The sequence below is a fragment of the Raphanus sativus genome, chromosome 1, assembly GCF_000801105.2.
Source record: "Raphanus sativus cultivar WK10039 chromosome 1, ASM80110v3, whole genome shotgun sequence".
NCBI lineage: Eukaryota > Viridiplantae > Streptophyta > Magnoliopsida > Brassicales > Brassicaceae > Raphanus > Raphanus sativus.
In genome coordinates, this window is record NC_079511.1 from 944,475 (window position 1) to 962,720 (window position 18,246).

At 39.6% G+C, this 18,246-nt stretch overlaps 6 protein-coding genes across 6 annotated transcripts; 4 read left to right on the forward strand and 2 right to left on the reverse strand.

Annotated features, from left to right (window-relative positions):
• The first annotated feature begins 2,110 nt into the window (after window positions 1–2,110).
• LOC108811571 (protein VASCULAR ASSOCIATED DEATH 1, chloroplastic) lies at window positions 2,111–6,321 on the forward strand. Its single transcript, XM_018583637.2, has 18 exons — window positions 2,111–2,372; window positions 2,451–2,510; window positions 2,610–2,660; window positions 2,734–2,799; window positions 2,914–3,009; window positions 3,084–3,185; window positions 3,259–3,347; window positions 3,425–3,597; window positions 4,195–4,235; window positions 4,360–4,447; window positions 4,566–4,652; window positions 4,738–4,792; window positions 4,893–4,959; window positions 5,035–5,134; window positions 5,272–5,333; window positions 5,426–5,468; window positions 5,547–5,761; window positions 5,883–6,321. Exons 1-18 carry the CDS (start codon window positions 2,208–2,210, stop codon window positions 6,123–6,125), a joined length of 1,803 nt encoding a protein of 600 aa, XP_018439139.1. The 5' UTR covers window positions 2,111–2,207; the 3' UTR covers window positions 6,126–6,321.
• A 547-nt stretch (window positions 6,322–6,868) lies between these two features.
• LOC108841285 (protein mago nashi homolog) lies at window positions 6,869–8,107 on the reverse strand. The gene is made up of 3 exons (XM_018614061.2): window positions 7,839–8,107; window positions 7,360–7,536; window positions 6,869–7,144 (listed from the first exon to the last, which is right to left on the reverse strand). Exons 1-3 carry the CDS (start codon window positions 8,058–8,060, stop codon window positions 7,085–7,087), a joined length of 459 nt encoding a protein of 152 aa, XP_018469563.1. The 5' UTR covers window positions 8,061–8,107; the 3' UTR covers window positions 6,869–7,084.
• A 97-nt stretch (window positions 8,108–8,204) lies between these two features.
• Window positions 8,205–11,938, forward strand: LOC130507983 (dol-P-Man:Man(7)GlcNAc(2)-PP-Dol alpha-1,6-mannosyltransferase). Its single transcript, XM_057002985.1, has 20 exons — window positions 8,205–8,360; window positions 8,439–8,524; window positions 8,620–8,661; window positions 8,733–8,778; window positions 8,866–8,952; window positions 9,073–9,128; window positions 9,260–9,377; window positions 9,492–9,550; window positions 9,653–9,724; window positions 9,824–9,887; window positions 9,985–10,088; window positions 10,304–10,375; window positions 10,473–10,559; window positions 10,646–10,713; window positions 10,798–10,866; window positions 10,947–11,029; window positions 11,189–11,288; window positions 11,368–11,433; window positions 11,531–11,624; window positions 11,705–11,938. Exons 1-20 carry the CDS (start codon window positions 8,318–8,320, stop codon window positions 11,780–11,782), a joined length of 1,494 nt encoding a protein of 497 aa, XP_056858965.1. The 5' UTR covers window positions 8,205–8,317; the 3' UTR covers window positions 11,783–11,938.
• A 64-nt stretch (window positions 11,939–12,002) lies between these two features.
• Window positions 12,003–13,638, forward strand: LOC108806138 (pentatricopeptide repeat-containing protein At1g02150). Its single transcript, XM_018578175.2, has one exon. The coding sequence runs from the start codon at window positions 12,007–12,009 to the stop codon at window positions 13,531–13,533; it is 1,527 nt and encodes a 508-aa protein (XP_018433677.1). The 5' UTR covers window positions 12,003–12,006; the 3' UTR covers window positions 13,534–13,638.
• A 1-nt stretch (window position 13,639) lies between these two features.
• LOC130507985 (cytochrome c oxidase-assembly factor COX23, mitochondrial) lies at window positions 13,640–14,506 on the forward strand. The gene is made up of 3 exons (XM_057002995.1): window positions 13,640–13,885; window positions 14,064–14,140; window positions 14,230–14,506. Exons 1-3 carry the CDS (start codon window positions 13,792–13,794, stop codon window positions 14,275–14,277), a joined length of 219 nt encoding a protein of 72 aa, XP_056858975.1. The 5' UTR covers window positions 13,640–13,791; the 3' UTR covers window positions 14,278–14,506.
• Window positions 14,507–14,892: 386 nt separating this feature from the next.
• On the reverse strand, window positions 14,893–15,947 carry LOC108851054 (uncharacterized). The gene is made up of 2 exons (XM_018624485.2): window positions 15,789–15,947; window positions 14,893–15,562 (listed from the first exon to the last, which is right to left on the reverse strand). The coding sequence occupies exons 1-2, from the start codon at window positions 15,865–15,867 to the stop codon at window positions 14,955–14,957; spliced, it is 687 nt and encodes a 228-aa protein (XP_018479987.1). The 5' UTR covers window positions 15,868–15,947; the 3' UTR covers window positions 14,893–14,954.
• Window positions 15,948–18,246: the final 2,299 nt, after the last annotated feature.

Sequence of the window (18,246 nt, forward strand, 5' to 3'; positions counted from 1 at the left end):
TGGGTAAATAATCCGGTTAGCTTTAAAAGTACATTGGTAAACTTTAAGGTTTGGTCCGGTTTAGACGACTTATTCTGGCTGATAATGTACATCAGACGACCTAATATTTAGTCGTCTGGGAACAGAAGACTAAATATTAAGTCGTCCAATACCCTAAAATGAACCCCTAAACTAAAATGACTAAATTAACTTACTAACCACGTTATAAAATCAAATTATACTTCAATAGTGTTTACTATACACAGAAACGAACACGCCTAGGTAATTTTAAAAATTTTCAAAAACGGTTTTAATGCTTTCCAAAATCTAACCCTAAGAACACATACAATACTACAACATATGTTGATGAAACATAAACTAAAGAATATCATGACTCACTACTTTCACTCATCTGGGCTGAAAACAATTGAAATTTGTTATATATTAATTTATATCTCTTAAGACATATGTTAATTACATAATTCCAATTTTTCACTTATCAAAATATTTTTTACAAAATTTTTAAATTATGTTTAAGAATAACTGTCCAGACGACTTAACTTAAAGTCGTCTGGACGACTTATTTTCAAGTCGTCTGTTTACAGACGACTTGCGAGGGGTAGAAACGTAAAAAAAAATCCGTTTTTTTGTTTGTTCACAAGGAGATAGTTGTAATTTCAATAGCCTTTTAAGTTACTTTTGCCTTTGACCCAAGTTGGGGTACTCTTTTGGGTTTGACTCCAAGTTTTGAGTCACAATTGGTAATTCTCCCTTATTGTTATGGTAGCCGTAACAAATCAGGCAAACCCAGTTAAAAATTTCCACAAGGGCTTCAGGTTGGTTTTAAATATTTGTGGTTGAGGACTCCAAGTCTGAGTCCACGTGGGTATCTCTTAGTTCATTTTTTGCTTCAATGTCGAAGCTAATATTGGGAGCAATTCTTCTTCACACAAGACTTAGGTTCACCCCTTATGGTGAACCTTTAAATTCACCACCTACCTAATAACCTATTAAAGTGCCAACTAGATCAATGATTAAAAAATATTAAATAATTTTTTCAAAAACCAAAATAATTAAAAAAATAAATAGTGTCAATTTTAATAATGCTAATGTCACTATCTAATCCATAAACTCAAATCTATATCCTAAATCCAAATTTTAAGCCTTAAATTCTAAATTATAAACCCAAATCTTAAACCCTAAACCCAAATCTTAAACCCTAAACCCAAACCATAAATCATAAACCCAAAAACCTGAACTTTAAACCCAAATCTATACCCTAAACCCCAAATCCTAGACTCTAAACCCAAAACGTAAATACAAAACCCAAACCCTATACCCTAAATATTTGGATTAATATTGATGTTGTTCTTTTGAAATTTAAGGTTAAAAATTAAAGTTTTGATTTAGAATTCATGGTTTGAGTTACGGTCTAGGGCTTGGGTTTAGGGTCTACGGTTTGGGTTTAGGGTTTATGGTTTGGGTTTAGAGTCTAGGTTTTGGGTTTAGGGTTTAGGGTTTGAGTTTAGGGTATAGTTTTGGGTTTAGAGTTTAGTTTTTTTGGTTTATGATTTGTGGTTTGGGTTTAGGGTTTAAGATTTGGGTTTAGGGTATTGAATTTGGATTTATAATTTAAAATTTACGGTTTAGAATTTGGATTTAGGGTATAGAGTTTGAGTTTAGGGATTAAATAGAGACATTAACATTATTAAATATGACATTATTTATTTTTTAAATTATTTAATCATTAATCTAGTTGGCACTTTGATTGGTTATTAGGGAGGTGGTGAATTTAAAGTTTCACCATAGGGGGTGAACCCAAGTCTTGTCCATTTTTAATTATGGGACACTTTCAAACCAAGTTAAGATATGCATTGTCATTTGTTATTCTTATAATTTTAAATTATGTTAAAACTCTACCGTAAAGTGTCCCATAATTAAAAATTATAATATTAAAATTATAAGAATAACAAATGACAATGCATATCTTAACTTGGTTTGAAAGTGTCCCATAATTAAAAATCACCATCTCTTGAGTCTTGAGACTGTTTGTGTGGATGGGCCACGAAGCCCAATTCGGGGATGTGTGTTTGACTAAAATGTGCAGTTGACGTTGACGAAGTAGGCCGCACCCAACGACCGCCAAACCGAGCGAGCACACTTTCCCTTTCTCTTTCTCATCAGAGAACATAACATCCTCTTTTTTTTTTCTTTTAAGTCTCACGGCGATGCTTTCTACTCCGGAGAGGGTCATGAACATGGACGGATCTGCAACTGCATCTCCGGAGTTGGTCGTTTCCGATCCCTCACCATCGTCCCCCGACGGATCGCGCTCTAGTGGCTCACCTGATCGCACCTCGTCTCCAAGCCCTAGTCGTGGTGGTGAAAACCAGGTGCTGATCTGATTCATTTTTTTTTTGATTGAATTGAGTATGTCTTGTCTTCTGATCTGGATTTTGAACTCGTCTTAGTCTGAAGTCATATCGAGGAGTGAAGAGTATAGGCAATTATTTCGGCTTCCAGCTGAAGAAGTAAGTATTTGTAGGCTTGGCTTGGCTTGGCCTGCTGCTACTATCTCAGTAACCAATGGAATGCTTTTTTTTTTATGTATGTATGTATGTATGGTGTAGGTCCTTGTTCAAGATTTCAACTGTGCTTGTCAAGAGAGTATTCTTCTCCAGGTAAATGGTGTATCTCTTTTTGATCTTTCTCAACACTATATTCCTCTCACCTTTCTTTCTTTTTTGCTTGCAGGGTCATATGTACCTCTTCATTCACTATATCTGCTTTTACTCTAACATCTTTGGCTATGAGACCAAGGTACTCTTCTACTCTCTTCTTCTCCAATCCAATCCAATCCAATCATTCATTTATTTCCTTCCTCATTGTTTGCTTGCTTGCTTTAACGTCCTCTCTTTTCTTTTCCTGTTTCAGAAAATTATTCCATTTGCGGAAATCTCCTCTGTTAAACGAGCAAAGACTGCTGGTATTTTCCCCAATGCCATTGAGATTTTAGCTGGTGGGAAGAAGGTATCATCTCCTCTCCTCTCCTCTCTACTCTATTTTCCTTCTTTCCCCCACTCTCCTGACTTTCCCTGTTTCAGTACTTTTTTGCATCCTTTCTTTCCCGTGATGAAGCTTTCAAGCTTATCCATGATGGATGGGTTGAATATGGTTCTCCTCTCAAATCAGAAGCCCAGCTTCAGGTTTCCAAACAACCCTCTTCCCCTAATACACTGCTTACTTCTTCTTTCTTTAATCCTCACCTTTACTCTTCAGGATTCTTTATCTGAGTCCAACAACGATGGACTTGTTAACAGGGTACTCACTACTTTGGATTTGGCGACTGACCTAGATTCCCCATCTAGGTTCTTTGTTTCCTCCTTCTATATGCTTTACCTGCTTCCTCTAACTGCTTCATGCCTCACTATCCTTCACTTCTCAGGGATGAAACACCTCATCTTTCTGGCAGTTCCAGTGTTCCTGTTATTAGTCAAAATGGCCTTTCACCTTCATCCGTAACTGTTCAGCGGCACTCAGAACCACTTGTAGATAGTGTGGCCTCTTCTTCAACCAATATCGTCAACTCTAAGCCTGAAGACTTAAATGCACCAAAATGTAGTTAAAGTCCTTCCTCGCTTTTTTTTTTTTTTTTTTTCGGCAATGGCTTTGGTTATCATTTTCACGTCAACTGTTTAAGTTTCTGAATGCTAGTGTTTTCAGTAGGCTCAACGGGGATTTTTTTTTGCTAGGATCATGTCCAAGTGTTGGTAGATAGTATTAAGAATGCAAACGCTTGGGTTTCTCCTAATTTTTAGAAAGAAGTTGCTGTCCACTTAAATTGGACAGCCATAATTATCTTCATGCTGTTTCGAGGTGTATGTTTGTATGTGTCTATCTTTTAGCTTGCTCTTTTGACACTGACTCTGTTTGAAATTTAAATGGCCAATGGATAAACCGTCTCATACTGGTTTTACGGTGAAGAGCCTATCAGAATGGGCAGCTTAGCTATTTTCTTGCCTCTTGATGGTACTTCACAAGTTAGACTAGTTCTCATTTTGTCGCACCTTGCACACAATATGGAGACCCCATTTCCTGCTGATATAGTTTTTTCGTTGATGCATGATCTCTTATCTATATTTTTTTTGGTTACTGCGATCTCTTTTCATGTTGTCTTTTGAACTCGCCACTCATTTTTATGTTCCTTGCATGCAGTATCATCTGATTTTACAAAGGTAGCAGAGGCAAAATTTCCGGTAATGTCACATTTTTTTTGCCCTATGGGATAGATATAATTATGTAACCATTTATGAGAATATAAGCATTAACTGAAACCAGAAGTTTCATATGTATTTAAACAGAGTTTCTTTATGTTTGCAGATTCCAGTAGAAGAGTTCTTTAGATTGTTTTTTTCAGATGGCGCTGTCAGTTTTGTTGAATCTTTCCATAAAAATTGTGGAGATAAAGGTAAAGCGATAAGTGATGGAATCATTTTGCTGCTGGTGTTATTGCATACGTACACATTTCTCTCTCTCTTCCGGGGTATTTTTTTTTTAATAATCAGAAGAGACATTTTTATTTGCAGATTTTAGTTGTAGCTCTTGGGAACATCATGAAAAGCTTGGACACACTCGCAAAGTCTCATTTCAACATCCGATAAAAATATATTTTGGTAATATTTTTCTTTCGATTGGGATAGATTCAGTTACATTGTATATCAAATATTGGTATGCATGACCTTTTAATTCCTCTCAAAGGTGCAAAGTTTGGTGGCTGCCAGGAGTCACAGAAATTTCGGATGTACAGAGATAGGTATTTGATAGAATCGCTGCTCTGTTTAGAAGCGAATCACTTTTAATGATCGCAATACATTCCTATTCTCTGTTGTCTGATATTATCATTATTTTGCTAGCCATCTGGTTATTGAAACATCGCAAGAGATCACTGATGTGCCTTACGCAGATTACTTTACGGTAGAGGTAGGAAGAAATTTTACATATTAGTGCTGAGTGATTTGTGTTAAAGGTGAATATGTTGCCTTTGCATTAATCCAGGGGGTCTGGGATGTGAAAAGAGATTGCAGAGACTCGATAGAAAGTTCTATACTAGATGTGTATGTCAATGTGGCCTTCTCTAAGAGAACAGTGTGGAAAGGTTTGTTTGGCATCATTAATTCTTTGGATTGCCCTTGAACGATTTCACAGCATTTTTTATATGCTTCTCTCGGCACTCAGTATTCATGATTGTTGGATCTGGCCTCTTATAATTGATGCGTTCATGAGTTGTTGCAGGAAAAATAGTGCAGTCGACTTTGGAAGAGTGTAGAGAGGCTTATGCAGCATGGATAAGAATGGTACTTATGTAGCCATTGGGTGTGACATTTTTTTCCAGTTTGTACAGGCTCCTAAACTAGTTTTTATTTTTATTTTATGACTATACGTGGAGGCACATGAATTGTTGAAACAGAAGAAGCTGGAGAACCAAGAAGGTTTGTGGTACTGAGTGATCAATAAGAGAAGTTTTTTCCCCCAAGTGGAAAGCTGGCTGACAACTTATTCTGACACAGGTATCAAGTTGAGTGAGGATGGTGAAATGCTATCAGCAAGCGAAGAAAAAGTATCTGAATGTGAAGAGCAGAGGGTGGAGATAGCTGGAGAAAGAGGAGGAGGGGTAGTGAATATTTTAAGGGAATCATTGGTGAATGTGACATCATTTGTGAAGAGGCAAAGCGGGACAAGGCATGCTTTAGTGATAGCATTTGCAGTGATCCTACTGATGCAGGTAATCAAAAAAAAGAAAAGAAGTAGAATGCAGTATTTGTTTTCTAGTTTATAAATTAAAAAATTGGTATGGTATGAGAGAAATAAAGAGAAGATGCTGATAAGTGGGAGTCTGGACATAGGTAACGATAGTGGTACTTCTGAAGAGAGGACCGGAGCAAGTGCAAATGGGTAGTGAATACTACAGCAGCTACGACAAGAATGGGATTGGGGAGAGTGTTGGATGGCTGGAGAAGAGAATGCATTTCCTGAGAGAGGAGATGATTATGGTTGAGGATAGGTTGCAGAGGATGCGACAAGACCACGCTGCCTTGAAGGCTCAGCTCCACCAACTGGAACGCCTCCTTCTCCGCCACCAACAGTGAGATAAATATAGATGCGACTCTTTCTGCAGGCGGATTTGTATGTAAATGTCTGTATGTATCATGTATAAGCTTTTGTATTTTCGGATGTTAGTTTGCAAAGTTCCACCCACCCACGGATATGATATGATATGGGTCAGTGTTGTAAGTATTGGACAAACTGTTTGTTTCTCAGCTGCAAATCCTCTTATATTGCTGATTTATACATTTACAAATATATTTTTTTAGACGAGTTTCGCAATCCATATTTGACATCTACCATAAAAAAGGTGGGTTTTGAATACAACGGGGTGAAAATTGTCAGGCAAAGAGACATTATATCGTCGTCGACGTAAAAAGCATAATGCTGGTGAGGAAATGTTGATATGCTAAAAGAGTAAAATAAGCGACCAAAAGGACCAGTGAGCTTAATTACATACGAACAACCCAAGTACAAGTGAAATGAAAGAGAATACACAAGACTCCGAAACACACGTTTGTCTAAATAAATGGCATGGCTTAAGGTTGTGGACTCAAAGACTGATTGACAATAACAGGATATTGCTAGTGTATCAAGTTGAGCAGCAGCCATTCTTCTGGGTAACAGGCTGTCCTCTGATCAACATAGTTACTTACTACTAGTCTAAAACCACGCACGCACTAATTTGAGCGTTTCTGTTAGCTGATTCCGTCCAGACATCTTTAGATTTGCCCGTTTTCGTTTTGTTACTAATATTGAAAATAACAGTAGATAGAAAAAGCCCAGCTGATTTTGAAGTGCCAATCCATTGTCCATTACGATACCAACGCTCATTTAAGATTCATTGAAAAAACAGGATATGAGTGGAACTCAAGGTTTTCAAGTTAACAGAACAAGAAACTAGCATTACTCTCAGTAATAGTAATGAGCCAGAAACATACAAAAAAAAAAAACTTCAGCCATATACTCCCATCAGCAGCAAGTAGACTGATTTCTTCTTTCTCTAAATAGGCTTGATCTTGAAGTGAAGCGAGATGAGCGAAAAAACAAGACATTTCAAGTCCTGCAACCATACGATTGTTTGAAAAGGAATATGTTAGTTAAGGCAAATAAAGTAACAAGAGATGTATGCCAAATAGAAACATTATCAATCAGCTGATAAAAGAACAAACAACATCGGAAAAGTTTGGTGTTACAAACTAGACGCCATATGTTCAAGGTTAACATTGAGAAACAATGACAGAGTCATTTAGGGAGAATTAAGAAGTATCATTCTACCTGAACAAGATAGTAGAAGATGCGAAGACCTTCAGGATCATCACTGCTCTGGACATCAACAAGAGAACCAATCTTAGAGGTAGCGAAGGAGATATGCTCATTTCCCATAACGATCTCAAGCTCTTGTCTTCCAACACGGTCAGGTTCCGGCCACTTAAAATCATCTTCTTTCATTATCTACCCCCAGAAAAAAAAATAAAAAAATAATCACGAGTGAGTGAGGCGAGGCACACAAAATATACTGCAAGTTGCGGAAGAGCTAATGACGGTAAAAATTCATGTAAAGTCGTTACAAGTTAGTGACACACGTAATAAGATCACAAATATCAGTTTCATATATATATATATATATATATTTCCAATTTTCATAGACAAAACCCTAATCGAGTTCCGACCTAGGCAGGCTAGCTAGAGCGGACGGGAATCGAAAAAAAATAGAACCAAATCTGAGAAGTTTGTAATAGAAAAAAAAAGAAGACCTCGCTGTCGGAGACGATACGCTTGCATTCGGAGAGAAGGGCGGGGGTGAGAAACACCTCCTTCCGGATCATCGTATCGTTTTTGTAGTTTGAGTTATTGGCGTAACGGAGCTTACCGTCCGGTCTAAACTCGAACTCCAGGAACTCGTGTCCAAATTTTCCCTTGTGCCCGACATAGTACCTCAGGTAGAACTCCTTTTCTTCTTCCGCTGCAGCAGCCATGATATGATGGTGATGCCTGATGCCTTCTCTCTCCCGATTTCTCTTCTTCTAAAAGAAAGAAAGAGAAACACTGAGCATATATTAATGGGCTTAGATGTCAGCCCAAATAAATAAATACGAGCCCACCCATATAAAAATAACATGCAGGCCCATTTTAAAATTTTCTGTTTCCATCGGAGTCGTGCTGCTGCCTGACTGATATCGATCTATACCGAGAGAAGGGAAGGAAGTTGCACAGACAGACAGAGAGACAGACGATGCCGACGGAAACGAAAATGACCAAGTTTCTTCAATCCTATGGTAGTTGTTGATTTGACCATGCTCGTTTCTTTCTAATTGAAACTTTTTGAGATTCTGTTGTTGTTGTTGTGGGAGCAGGATATGATCTGATTCTGGGAGCTATAGCTGCAATTTATGTGCTCATGGCTCCATACACTAAGGTGGAAGAGAGCTTCAACGTACAGGTAGGTACCCCCTCCCTCCTTCTTTGATCTACTCCCCCTTTTTTTTTTCTTTACTGAGTGCTCTCTCTCTCTCTCTCTCGTTCTGAATTTGCCAGTCAATGCACGACATTCTTTTCCATCGCCATCGTTTGGACTCTGTGAGTAACCTCTTCTGAAGGCATGTTTCAATCGTAAAGTCGTTTTACTGAGTTGTTTTATTCTCTGTCAGTATGATCATTTGGAATTCCCCGGTGTTGTCCCTCGAACTTTTATTGGTAACCACTCACTGTTGCCTTGCTATTCCTTGGATTATTTTCTGATTCTTGCTTGATAGACTAATAGTATTTGATCTCTTCTTGCAGGAGCCTTCATAGTCTCTTTTTTTGCATCACCCCTTGTCTCCATTATCACCTGCCTTGGCTTCCCCAAGATTTATAGCCTTGTTGCAGGTTTCTCTTCTTTTTCTTTCCCTTGGATTCTCCCTCATGGAATCGCTTTAACACTTGTCTTCTTGAATTTTAAACTACCACCCCTAAACCAATTGTGTTTCTTTATTAACTCTTGTATAGCTCGTTTGGTGCTTGGCTGCATTATTTTATCTACACTAAGGTTTTTCCGGATTCAGGTATGAAGTTTTATTTGCTACTTAGTAATTTTCTCTACTGCTTGTTTCCATTCTCCACTTCTCTACCTGATTCTTTGGTATTGGGATACCTCAGCTGCACCTTCTTCACTTAAAATTTACCTCTTTGACAGATAAGAAAAAAGTTTGGACCTCAAGTGGAATCTTTCTTTGTACTTCTCACCAGTCTGCAATTTCATTTTCTTTTCTACTGCACTCGTCCTCTACCTAATATTCTTGCTTTGGGATTAGGTGATTTCTTCTATTCGTCTTACTCCACTACTAATCTCCTTCAGAATCTTCCCCATTTTCCTTTTTGGCATTGCTCCCGTTTGCTTCTAATCTTGTGAAATCTCGGTTGTGCAGTTAATCTGGCATATGGTAATTGGTTAAAGGGAAACTTTTATTGTGCTTTGAGCTTCCTGGTATGTACTTTTCCTTTTAAAACATCATTTCCTGATTATAATAGTCGTCATGGCCTCCGGAACTTGTTTCTTTTTCTCACATGTTTTTCATCTGATACCCAGATTTTTTCCACTGTAATCTTCAGATGTGATGTGATGTTACTGCTCGGGCCTATCGGTCTTGAGTTTTTATTGGTGAGCTGATGATGAATAGTCTGGTTTCTGAACTTCTGTATGTTTACTTTGATGTTTTCTTCTGATGGGGGGTGCTTGCTTTACGTTTATCAATGACAGACCAGATCGATCTCCTTCTGGAAAGCACTTAAGTTTTGTGTTGGAATCGCTGTGGTGGCTGTAGGTTGGTTAAATTTCCTCTCCATTCTGTGATCTATTTGCATTTTCCCGTTAGGACTCTAGTTTCCGAGTCGGGCTTTTTGAAATTAATCTTAGCACAGGTCTTACCATTTCCGTTGACTCTATCATGTGGAAGAAGTTTGTCTGGCCAGAGTTTGAAGTTTTCTGGTTTAACTCCATTCTGAACCGGAGTTCTGACTGGGGTGTATCCTTCAAAATTTGTTTTTTTTTCTTGTGTCATAGATCACTTTTTAGCATCTCATCCGCTGCTGATTAGAGGATTCCCTTCTTTACAATGATAACCATTTAGAGTTCCATACACTAGTGTAATTTCCAATGCAGAACTTATTTTGCTAAGATTTTGGCCTTGCCTTTTTGTTAAACTCTATGTTGTTCCTTGACAACTAGTTGCTAAACAAGACACATTCCATTCATTGGTACTTCACCTCGGCACTCCCACGATCATTACTAATAGCTTATCCTCTTTCCCTGGTAATTACTTGACCTGCTCATATTGTCTTATTCCCTTCGAGTTAGGAGGATATCTGTAAAATATTTTTTCATTTGGTTCTCTTTTTGGATTATGCAGCTTGGTACCATACTTGACAGGAGGGTTCCATTCCTAATTCTTCCTGTTTTATCCTTTGTTATACTCTACTCTAAACTTCCACACAAGGTATTCAGATGGATTACTTGTCTTAGTAGCCCATTGAAGTTTCCTTTGCTGACAGAGGCTTACCTATTTTTCTTAAACATATGCAGGAACTCCGCTTTATTATTAGTTCAGTGCCAATGCTCAACTTATCTGCTGCAGTTGCTGCTAGCAGGATGTATGCTAGCTAAGCTTTCAATCATAGCTAGAGCGTTCTTTTATTCATTCACTCAAGTGCCCTTTTTGATACACTTTTATACAGCTACAATAACAGGAAGAAAACTATTTGGAAACTGGTGAACATGGTTATGGTAGCATTATTTGTAATCAGGTAGAAATAGTAGGCAGTTTATCTTTGCTATGTAAAGAGAAGAAAAGGGATTTGGTAGCCTACTTAATCATGTCCTATAGTGCAGGGTGCACGATTGTAACATTCATGGCATCCTACAACAACTATCCAAGCGGCTATGCTCTTAAGCGCTTGCATCAGATAAGTGAGTGACATATTCTTTTTGGGGTTTCTCGTTATTTCAGCAGCCAGTCTCTGTTCGTCCCACATGCCCTCTGTATACGTAATCATCGTTTTTGGTGGTTGAGTAATTTGCCTCGTATGATATGATTTAATTTTACCTGGTGCCTTGCATGTGTCGCAGGCCATCCCGCAAATGTAGTGGGCGAAGAGTGGGTTCACATAGACACTTTTGGTGCTATGAATGGAATATCACGGTTTTGTGAAGAAGCTTTTCCGTGGAGGTGAGTGAGGTTGATGCTTGTAGAGGGGTAGGGTAGGTATTCAGGAGGAGATAAAAAAAGGTTTTCTTGTGCAACGCAGATACTCAAAAGAAGAAGAGGTGGGGGTGGAGGAGTTGCGGAACAGAAATTTCACGTACCTGGTGAAGTGAGTATATTTTCATCAGAATAGATTAGAAAGCAAATTCTTAGTCACAGAAGATAGCATCCTCTTATAAAGTTGTTTTTGTCATTGGTTTGAGCAGCGAGCAGCCCTCAGTGGATGGATACAAGTGCTTGTTTTCTGAACAAGGCTTCGACAGACTCGAACTGCGGCGAGGTTTCCCTCCCATTGTTATGGTAAATTGGGGAAATGCTTAATCAGAAGTGGAAATGCAATGTTGAATAGTTAAAAACTGTTTTGAGTTGATGGAATGCAGGTAAAAAGAGCCAAAGTATACGTGCACGAGGATATGAAGAAGGAAGATCATTTGCATAAGAAATGGCCAGGATGTTAAGAGAGACGATACATTAACTAACTTTGTTATATCCCGAGAGAGAGTGAGAGAGGAGTTGATGTAACGATATACACCTACACCTACCTATTGTGTATTTGGGCCTTTGAGCTGAGCCCAACTTCAGTAGTGAGGTAGTAAATTACCAATTTACCCCTCTTTCTTTTCTTCATAGTCAATCGCCTTATCGTCAGACAAGACCTAACGAGAGAGAGAGAGAGAGAGAGATGCTGCTTCAGGCGGTACAGAATCGCAATGTTCCGCTGGCTTCCTCCTCCGCCTCATATGCTCGCCTCCCTCGCCCCAAATTACCACCCGTCGTAGTCTCCGTTGCTCCAATGAAGAAGAAGACGGCGGCAATAATCGTGTGCTCCATCTCCCAGGTGTATGGCTACGGAACGGTGGACTACGAGAGAAGGCCGATTATCCAGTGGAATGCAATCTACAAGAAGATATCTCTGATGGAGAAGCCGGAGCTGGGTGCGGCCTCCGTCTTGAATCAGTGGGAGAAAGGAGGCCGTAAGCTTACCAAGTGGGAGCTCTGTCGGGTCGTCAAGGAGCTTCGCAAGTATAAGCGTCCTAACCAAGCTCTTGAGGTGTACGACTGGATGAACCAGCGAGGCGAAAGGTTTCGGTTGTCTGCAAGTGATGCTGCCATCCAGCTCGACCTCATCGGCAAAGTCCGTGGTATTTCAGACGCCCAAGACTTCTTCCTCACTCTCCCTGACAACTTTAAGGACCGCAGAGTCTATGGCTCCCTCCTCAATGCCTATGTTCGGGCCAAGTCCAGAGACAAAGCTGAAGCCCTGATCGACACTATGAGGCAGAAAGGTTACGCCCTTCACCCTCTTCCCTTCAACGTTATGATGACTCTCTACATGAACCTTAGGGAGTACGACAAAGTTGACGCTATGGTCTTCGAGATGAAGCAGAAAGATATTCGTCTCGACATCTACTCCTACAACATCTGGCTCTCCTCCTGCTCCTCCGTTGACCAAATGGAGCTTGTCTATCACCAGATGAAATCTGATGCTTCCATCAATCCCAACTGGACCACTTTTAGCACCATGGCCACCATGTACATTAAGATGGGCGAATCCCAGAAAGCTGAGGATGCCCTGAGGAAGGTTGAGGCCAGGATTACTGGCCGTAATCGTATCCCTTATCACTACCTCTTGAGCTTGTACGGCAGCCTTGGTAACAAGAAAGAGCTGTTCCGGGTTTGGAATGTCTACAAATCTGTTGTACCCAGCATTCCCAATCTGGGATACCATGCTCTCGTCTCCTCCTTGGTGAGGATGGGAGATATTGAAGGTGCCGAGAAGGTATATGAGGAGTGGCTTCCTGTCAAGTCTTCTTTTGACCCCAGGATACCTAACCTTCTTATGAATGTGTACGTTAAAAACGACCAGCTGGACAAGGCTGAAGGGTTGTTCGACCACATGATTGAAATGGGGGGAAAGCCGAGCCCAGGTACTTGGGAGATTCTAGCCGATGGTCATACCAGAAAGAGGAGTATCACACAGGCTTTGGCTTGTCTGAAACAAGCTTTTTCTGCGCAAGGGTCCAGCAATTGGAGGCCCAAGGTGTTGGTGCTCTCAGGCTTCTTCAAGCTCTGTGAAGAGGAGTCGGATGTTACTAGTAAAGAGACCGTTTTGGAATTGTTGAGGCAATCGGGGCACCTTCAAGACAAATCTTACCAAGCTCTTATTGATGCTGCAGAAGAAAATGATGAGACCGCAACTGCAAGATGATTTGTAATAAGAGTAAGATAGATTTAGATCTGGCTGTAAAAGAGGAACCGGAATCAAAATGAGCCCCTAAATTACAGTTAGTACTAAAACATGAATGATTTGCTTGCCTTGCGTTGCAATTTAATGTTTGCTCTTTTAATTTGGGCCGGACTGAAAAGGCCTGCCACTATGCAAAACCTTTTTATTTAAAAGGCCCATTTGACTGAGAAGATAAAATGAGATTCACTTCAACGGAGAAAGACGGTGAGCGAAGGGGAAATGGCGACGAAAGGCGGGGCGGCGGCGGCGTACCCTAGCGCAGCTCGGATATCTGATTCTCCATGTTACCATCAGTACTCTGCATCTCTGAAATGTGAGTCACGCTCTCTCTCGATATTGCAACTCGTTTTCTCCTAATTATTCATTGAATTATGTCTCATCTATTTGAATATGTCCCCCCCTCAAGTTCAATGGTGTGTTGAGTCCCATATGATTAGAGTTCAGATTCATGATCTTGATTATCTTATAACGTGGGACAAATTTCATAATAGGTCTTGAAGAATTTGGATCAGACAAGAGTAAATGCCAGGATCATTTTGATGTGTACAAGGAATGCAAAAAGAAAGAGGTTCTTGTGAAATTTTACATACCAACTTCTCTGCTTGTATATTTATATATAAATATATCTGATTGCACTTTCTATGCTTTGTCTACCAGAGGGAAGCTCGACTGGAACGCAATAAGACACGGTCATTGTTCTCCTGAGTGCACAGCGCAGTATGGATCCTCAAATGCCTTATTATATGTCCAAGCAAATAAATGAGTCGTCTAGTTTCCTCTTTATTTCCTTTGCCTCTGAGAAGTGGTGTTTTTTTTTGTTTGTTTTTCATGCTGTTATAAATAATCATTCTCAAGTGGAAAGTGTTTGTAAACGTTATTTGACTCACACCTACATGTTACTTTTAAACTTATAATTACGCTTTGTTAATGTGGATCTTTGAGAGCAAATCTCGCCCTTGACGTTTCCTTATTGACTCTTGCTCACGCGTTCTCGTGCTCGGTCTGATTGTTTTTTTTTTCTGAGAATAATAATGTTCCCGCCACCACCCTTGAAGCATATCTACCTGTGATATATGTGCTCGAAGGTGGCTGCATCAACTAAGCAAAGTGCATGCGACACCCTTCTCATTATCAAGTTCAAATGACCCCAGATTCCATTATCATGCTCTCTTTCTATCTGCCCTAAAACTCTGTTCTTGCTGCAAGCAAACTCCATACGTATATATATCCTTGAAACTTTCATTCCTATGACAGGAGTCCTATCTAAAACTTGTTTGATTAGTTCTCTCTTCTGTTCAAAAAACGCATTCCAATATATCATTTCAGCTACAACAGGTGACTCACTAGTCTTTCATTATTTAGGTTAAAGAAACTACACACACTTAGAAAAAAGGACACCAACAATAATGTCTAAATAGACAGAAGGAAGACAAAAGAATGGCCAGACAGCTGTTGAGAAGACGCATACAAATAGTGTGTGCATTGCTACAAGAAAAAGCACTTCCGCTGTAGCAGCCTTTTCTTTGTTTGATTCCCCGGCCATTGGCTTCCAGAGCAAAGGAAGAGTTTGTTCGACCATCACTAAACAGAATGCACCAAAAGTAGGTACCTTTATGCAACCTAGCCATTCCCACTCCAACCTCAGTGTGCGACCTGTTTCTGAGCACCAACAAGGATTTGTTATCTCTGAAGAGAATGTCTGAGAAGGAGGCTTGTGGGGTCGCATAGTGGGTGCCGCAGCCGCCGAGAACGTGGCCTGTTATGGTACCAAAAGTGGGAAGTTCTACACCACAGTTGGGGGCAAAAACCTGTGTGAAGTCGTCTTCAGGAGGTTCGCAGGTCAAAGTGTTGTTGACATTGCAATTATCTTGGCAGAGCTCAGCATACTGGAGGGCTATGCAGCCAAGGCCAGGGCTCTCATTTAGTTTTCCAAGTTTCCAGGCTGTTCTATTCTGGTTCAAGACGTTTACCATTTCACTAGCAGGGTTTCCTGCAACCATTCTAACACTTCTTAGTCCTCCTTAAGAGTTACTTTCTTTAACGGATTTATTTTCGGTATGGAATCAACATAATAATAATAATAATCATCTATCCTACAATCTGATTCTCAAAAAGAAATAAAAACGGCCAAATGGTGAAAGACAAATCCGAGTCAAGCTAGGAATCGGCATATGTTATGAGGAGATTAAAAAAATAAAATGAAAGGAACCACGTACCGTGACGTTTCGAGCTAGCCAGAAATGAGAGTGATAGCAGCAGTAAAATCGACATCAAAGAGCTACTTTCCTTCTTCATTTTTGTAAACCTATTATTGTCCTCTCCTCTGCTACGAATGCTCCCTCTACGGATTTTCGGGTAAAAGAGAACCCAAGAAAAGAAACGATGGAAATGGTGGTCCCTACTTATTGTCTTCTCGAAATAAGAAAAAACGAAATAAAATATTTATTTCGTTAAATGGGCGACTTTTGGACCTGTAGATGAGTAAAGCCTTATTTTGGCAGGGCCCAAACATAGTAACACTTGTTTATTACCGGAAGCAGAAACTATATAAAAGAAAAAAACATATATGTTGCAACCCCTAACGTATGTGCCGTATCATGCAACAAAATGGAATCCATTCACTCCTCAAAATTAGTAGAAAGAATGGGTATTTATTAATAGCAAACAAATGTAGAGCTAATGGGACACCAAACAAATGGTGGCGGCTTGCATTAATAGCCAAGAGGAAATTCATCAACGTGGTTCTCCTCTAATCTTCATCACTGGTAAGTTCTTAAATTTTATAAAAGCCAGCTTCACCACAGTTTATTGGAAATGGTTGATAGAAATTGCGTATATTGTATTCCTTTTCTCTCCGTATACAATACAAATACGTATAAAGTCTCCACACCAGTGAGCTCATCCAACAACACAGCTAAAGAATTGTAAAATGAATTGACTTTGGGTTCTCTTACGTAGTAACGAGGCCAAGTAACAAACTCATAACAACTTCTTGCCACGTAAGCCAATTACTCTTCAACTCTTCCCGCCTCCTTATTCTCTTCCACTCCATCTATATTCTTCTTCCTTCTCGTATAAACCAAACCCTTGATAGCATATCAATGGTAACCACAAAACAGCTTTAGATCCGCCTTAATTTTGTATGCTGTGTCAAGACATATATATACCCCCCCCCCCCCCCTCTGCATTTCATGCTTATAAAATTCTTTTGTTTGGTAGGAACTCTTCATGATTTAGCAGTTGGCTATTCTTCCTTCCTTGCAGTCCATTACAAATGAGGGGTTCGGGAGCCGCTGGATTTCATGAACATCACGTCTCTCTGCGTAGGAGCTTGGCCATCGGAACCATGAAAACGAATATTCAAATTTAGAGAAGAAAGCTTTCTCTCTGTACATAAATATACAGTGTATGTCGGTGTAGTATTTCATACAACTCCAGTTTTTTCTTTTTCTTATTACTTTAGATTATCAGAGTTTATATCCAAAGTATTATCAGAATATACACAACTCTGTCTGAACCTATCTTTGGTGCACACGTTTCCATCGCCAAACCCAACCATGAACCATCTATGGACTCGCCGCCACCTTCTTTCAAGACGGGTGACAGTTAACCAAATTTACCCGTCTTTCTCACGCTTATCACATGTGTAAATCTTATCAAGAATCAGCTCTTTCTCGTGCCTATCCTATCGTACTTAGCTTCAATTTATTTGAAACGTTCCTCACTAAGACGGTAAGCATTAGTTCCACAAGGGTGTACTTAGCTCGCTAGGGTTGTAAATTGTAATATAATTAAATGAATTAGGGGAGAGCTTAGAGTAGTTTCAAAATGTGGGACACTATTTTCCCAACAACGTAGCTCCACGGTCAAAACAGTATTGTAAAAATAAATGGACTGTTTATGTTAATACTTGGAATCGTTTCTCCTGCCAAAGCAAAAACCTCAACTTTCAATCAACACGTACGTACATAGTTTAGTTGGGATTGTTTCTGTCATATGCTTATTTCTTTTTGAATTTTCAAGACAGGGTACGTAAATAGGGACTAACGGTAATTTTGCACGTGAGCTAGTGAAAAAGGAAAATAAAGAAACGACTATATATTATTTGATGACGATCGCAGGGTTTGATGAGCAGATTATTTTTCTGAGTATATGTATTACGGTGATCTCACGAAGACGTGGTCGAATTTCTCACTTTCGGTGGATAACGCCGTTCTTTTGTACGAACAAGAACACAAGCAAACATCCGAGAAGAACACCGTATTCTTGGAACAGAGAATGAAGAGAAGAGAATCTTTCATCGTTTCCCAAGAAGACAATCGTTGAACAAACCTCTTCAAAACCTCAATGGTGCATCTACTTTTTCCTCTCCTCTCGTAAATTGCAAACATGGTTGAGTTAGAGAAGACATATTAAGAGTAGAAACCCCCACAAAATGACAAAACTCTAGTTTCCTATCCTCTTCGCGCCTAACAGAGAAGAACAACACAACCGCAAGTGACGTGCCGTGCAAGAAGGAAAGCCTAGCTTCAAGAAAGCAAAGGTGTCACATTTTTTCACATGGGAGGGGAAAGATACGTCAGATTGGATGGTCCAGTTACATAAAGTTCCTAAATAGAACACCTGGTGAAACTCAGGGCCAACTCTCGGATGAAGAAACAACTCTCGAGGAGG

Excerpts from the sequence above, each read along its gene's own strand:
- LOC108811571 (XM_018583637.2), top strand. The coding sequence starts at position 2,208 with ATGCTTTCTACTCCGGAGAGGGTCATGAACATGGACGGATCTGCAACT. Across the intron at positions 2,373-2,450 it reads GTCGTGGTGGTGAAAACCAG|TCTGAAGTCATATCGAGGAG; the intron begins GTGCTGATCTGA and ends AACTCGTCTTAG. Across the intron at positions 5,469-5,546 it reads GAAGCTGGAGAACCAAGAAG|GTATCAAGTTGAGTGAGGAT; the intron begins GTTTGTGGTACT and ends ATTCTGACACAG.
- LOC108841285 (XM_018614061.2), bottom strand. The coding sequence starts at position 8,060 with ATGGCTGCTGCAGCGGAAGAAGAAAAGGAGTTCTACCTGAGGTACTAT. Across the intron at positions 7,537-7,838 it reads GTATCGTCTCCGACAGCGAG|ATAATGAAAGAAGATGATTT; the intron begins GTCTTCTTTTTT and ends TTCTGGGGGTAG. Across the intron at positions 7,145-7,359 it reads TCTTCTACTATCTTGTTCAG|GACTTGAAATGTCTTGTTTT; the intron begins GTAGAATGATAC and ends GTATGGTTGCAG.
- LOC130507983 (XM_057002985.1), top strand. The coding sequence starts at position 8,318 with ATGCCGACGGAAACGAAAATGACCAAGTTTCTTCAATCCTATG. Across the intron at positions 11,434-11,530 it reads AATTTCACGTACCTGGTGAA|CGAGCAGCCCTCAGTGGATG; the intron begins GTGAGTATATTT and ends TGGTTTGAGCAG. Across the intron at positions 11,625-11,704 it reads GTTTCCCTCCCATTGTTATG|GTAAAAAGAGCCAAAGTATA; the intron begins GTAAATTGGGGA and ends GATGGAATGCAG.
- LOC108806138 (XM_018578175.2), top strand. The coding sequence starts at position 12,007 with ATGCTGCTTCAGGCGGTACAGAATCGCAATGTTCCGCTGGCTTCCTCC.
- LOC130507985 (XM_057002995.1), top strand. The coding sequence starts at position 13,792 with ATGGCGACGAAAGGCGGGGCGGCGGCGGCGTACCCTAGCGCAGCTCGG. Across the intron at positions 13,886-14,063 it reads GTACTCTGCATCTCTGAAAT|GTCTTGAAGAATTTGGATCA; the intron begins GTGAGTCACGCT and ends ATTTCATAATAG. Across the intron at positions 14,141-14,229 it reads AGGAATGCAAAAAGAAAGAG|AGGGAAGCTCGACTGGAACG; the intron begins GTTCTTGTGAAA and ends TTTGTCTACCAG.
- LOC108851054 (XM_018624485.2), bottom strand. The coding sequence starts at position 15,867 with ATGAAGAAGGAAAGTAGCTCTTTGATGTCGATTTTACTGCTGCTATCA. Across the intron at positions 15,563-15,788 it reads GGCTAGCTCGAAACGTCACG|GAAACCCTGCTAGTGAAATG; the intron begins GTACGTGGTTCC and ends GAATGGTTGCAG.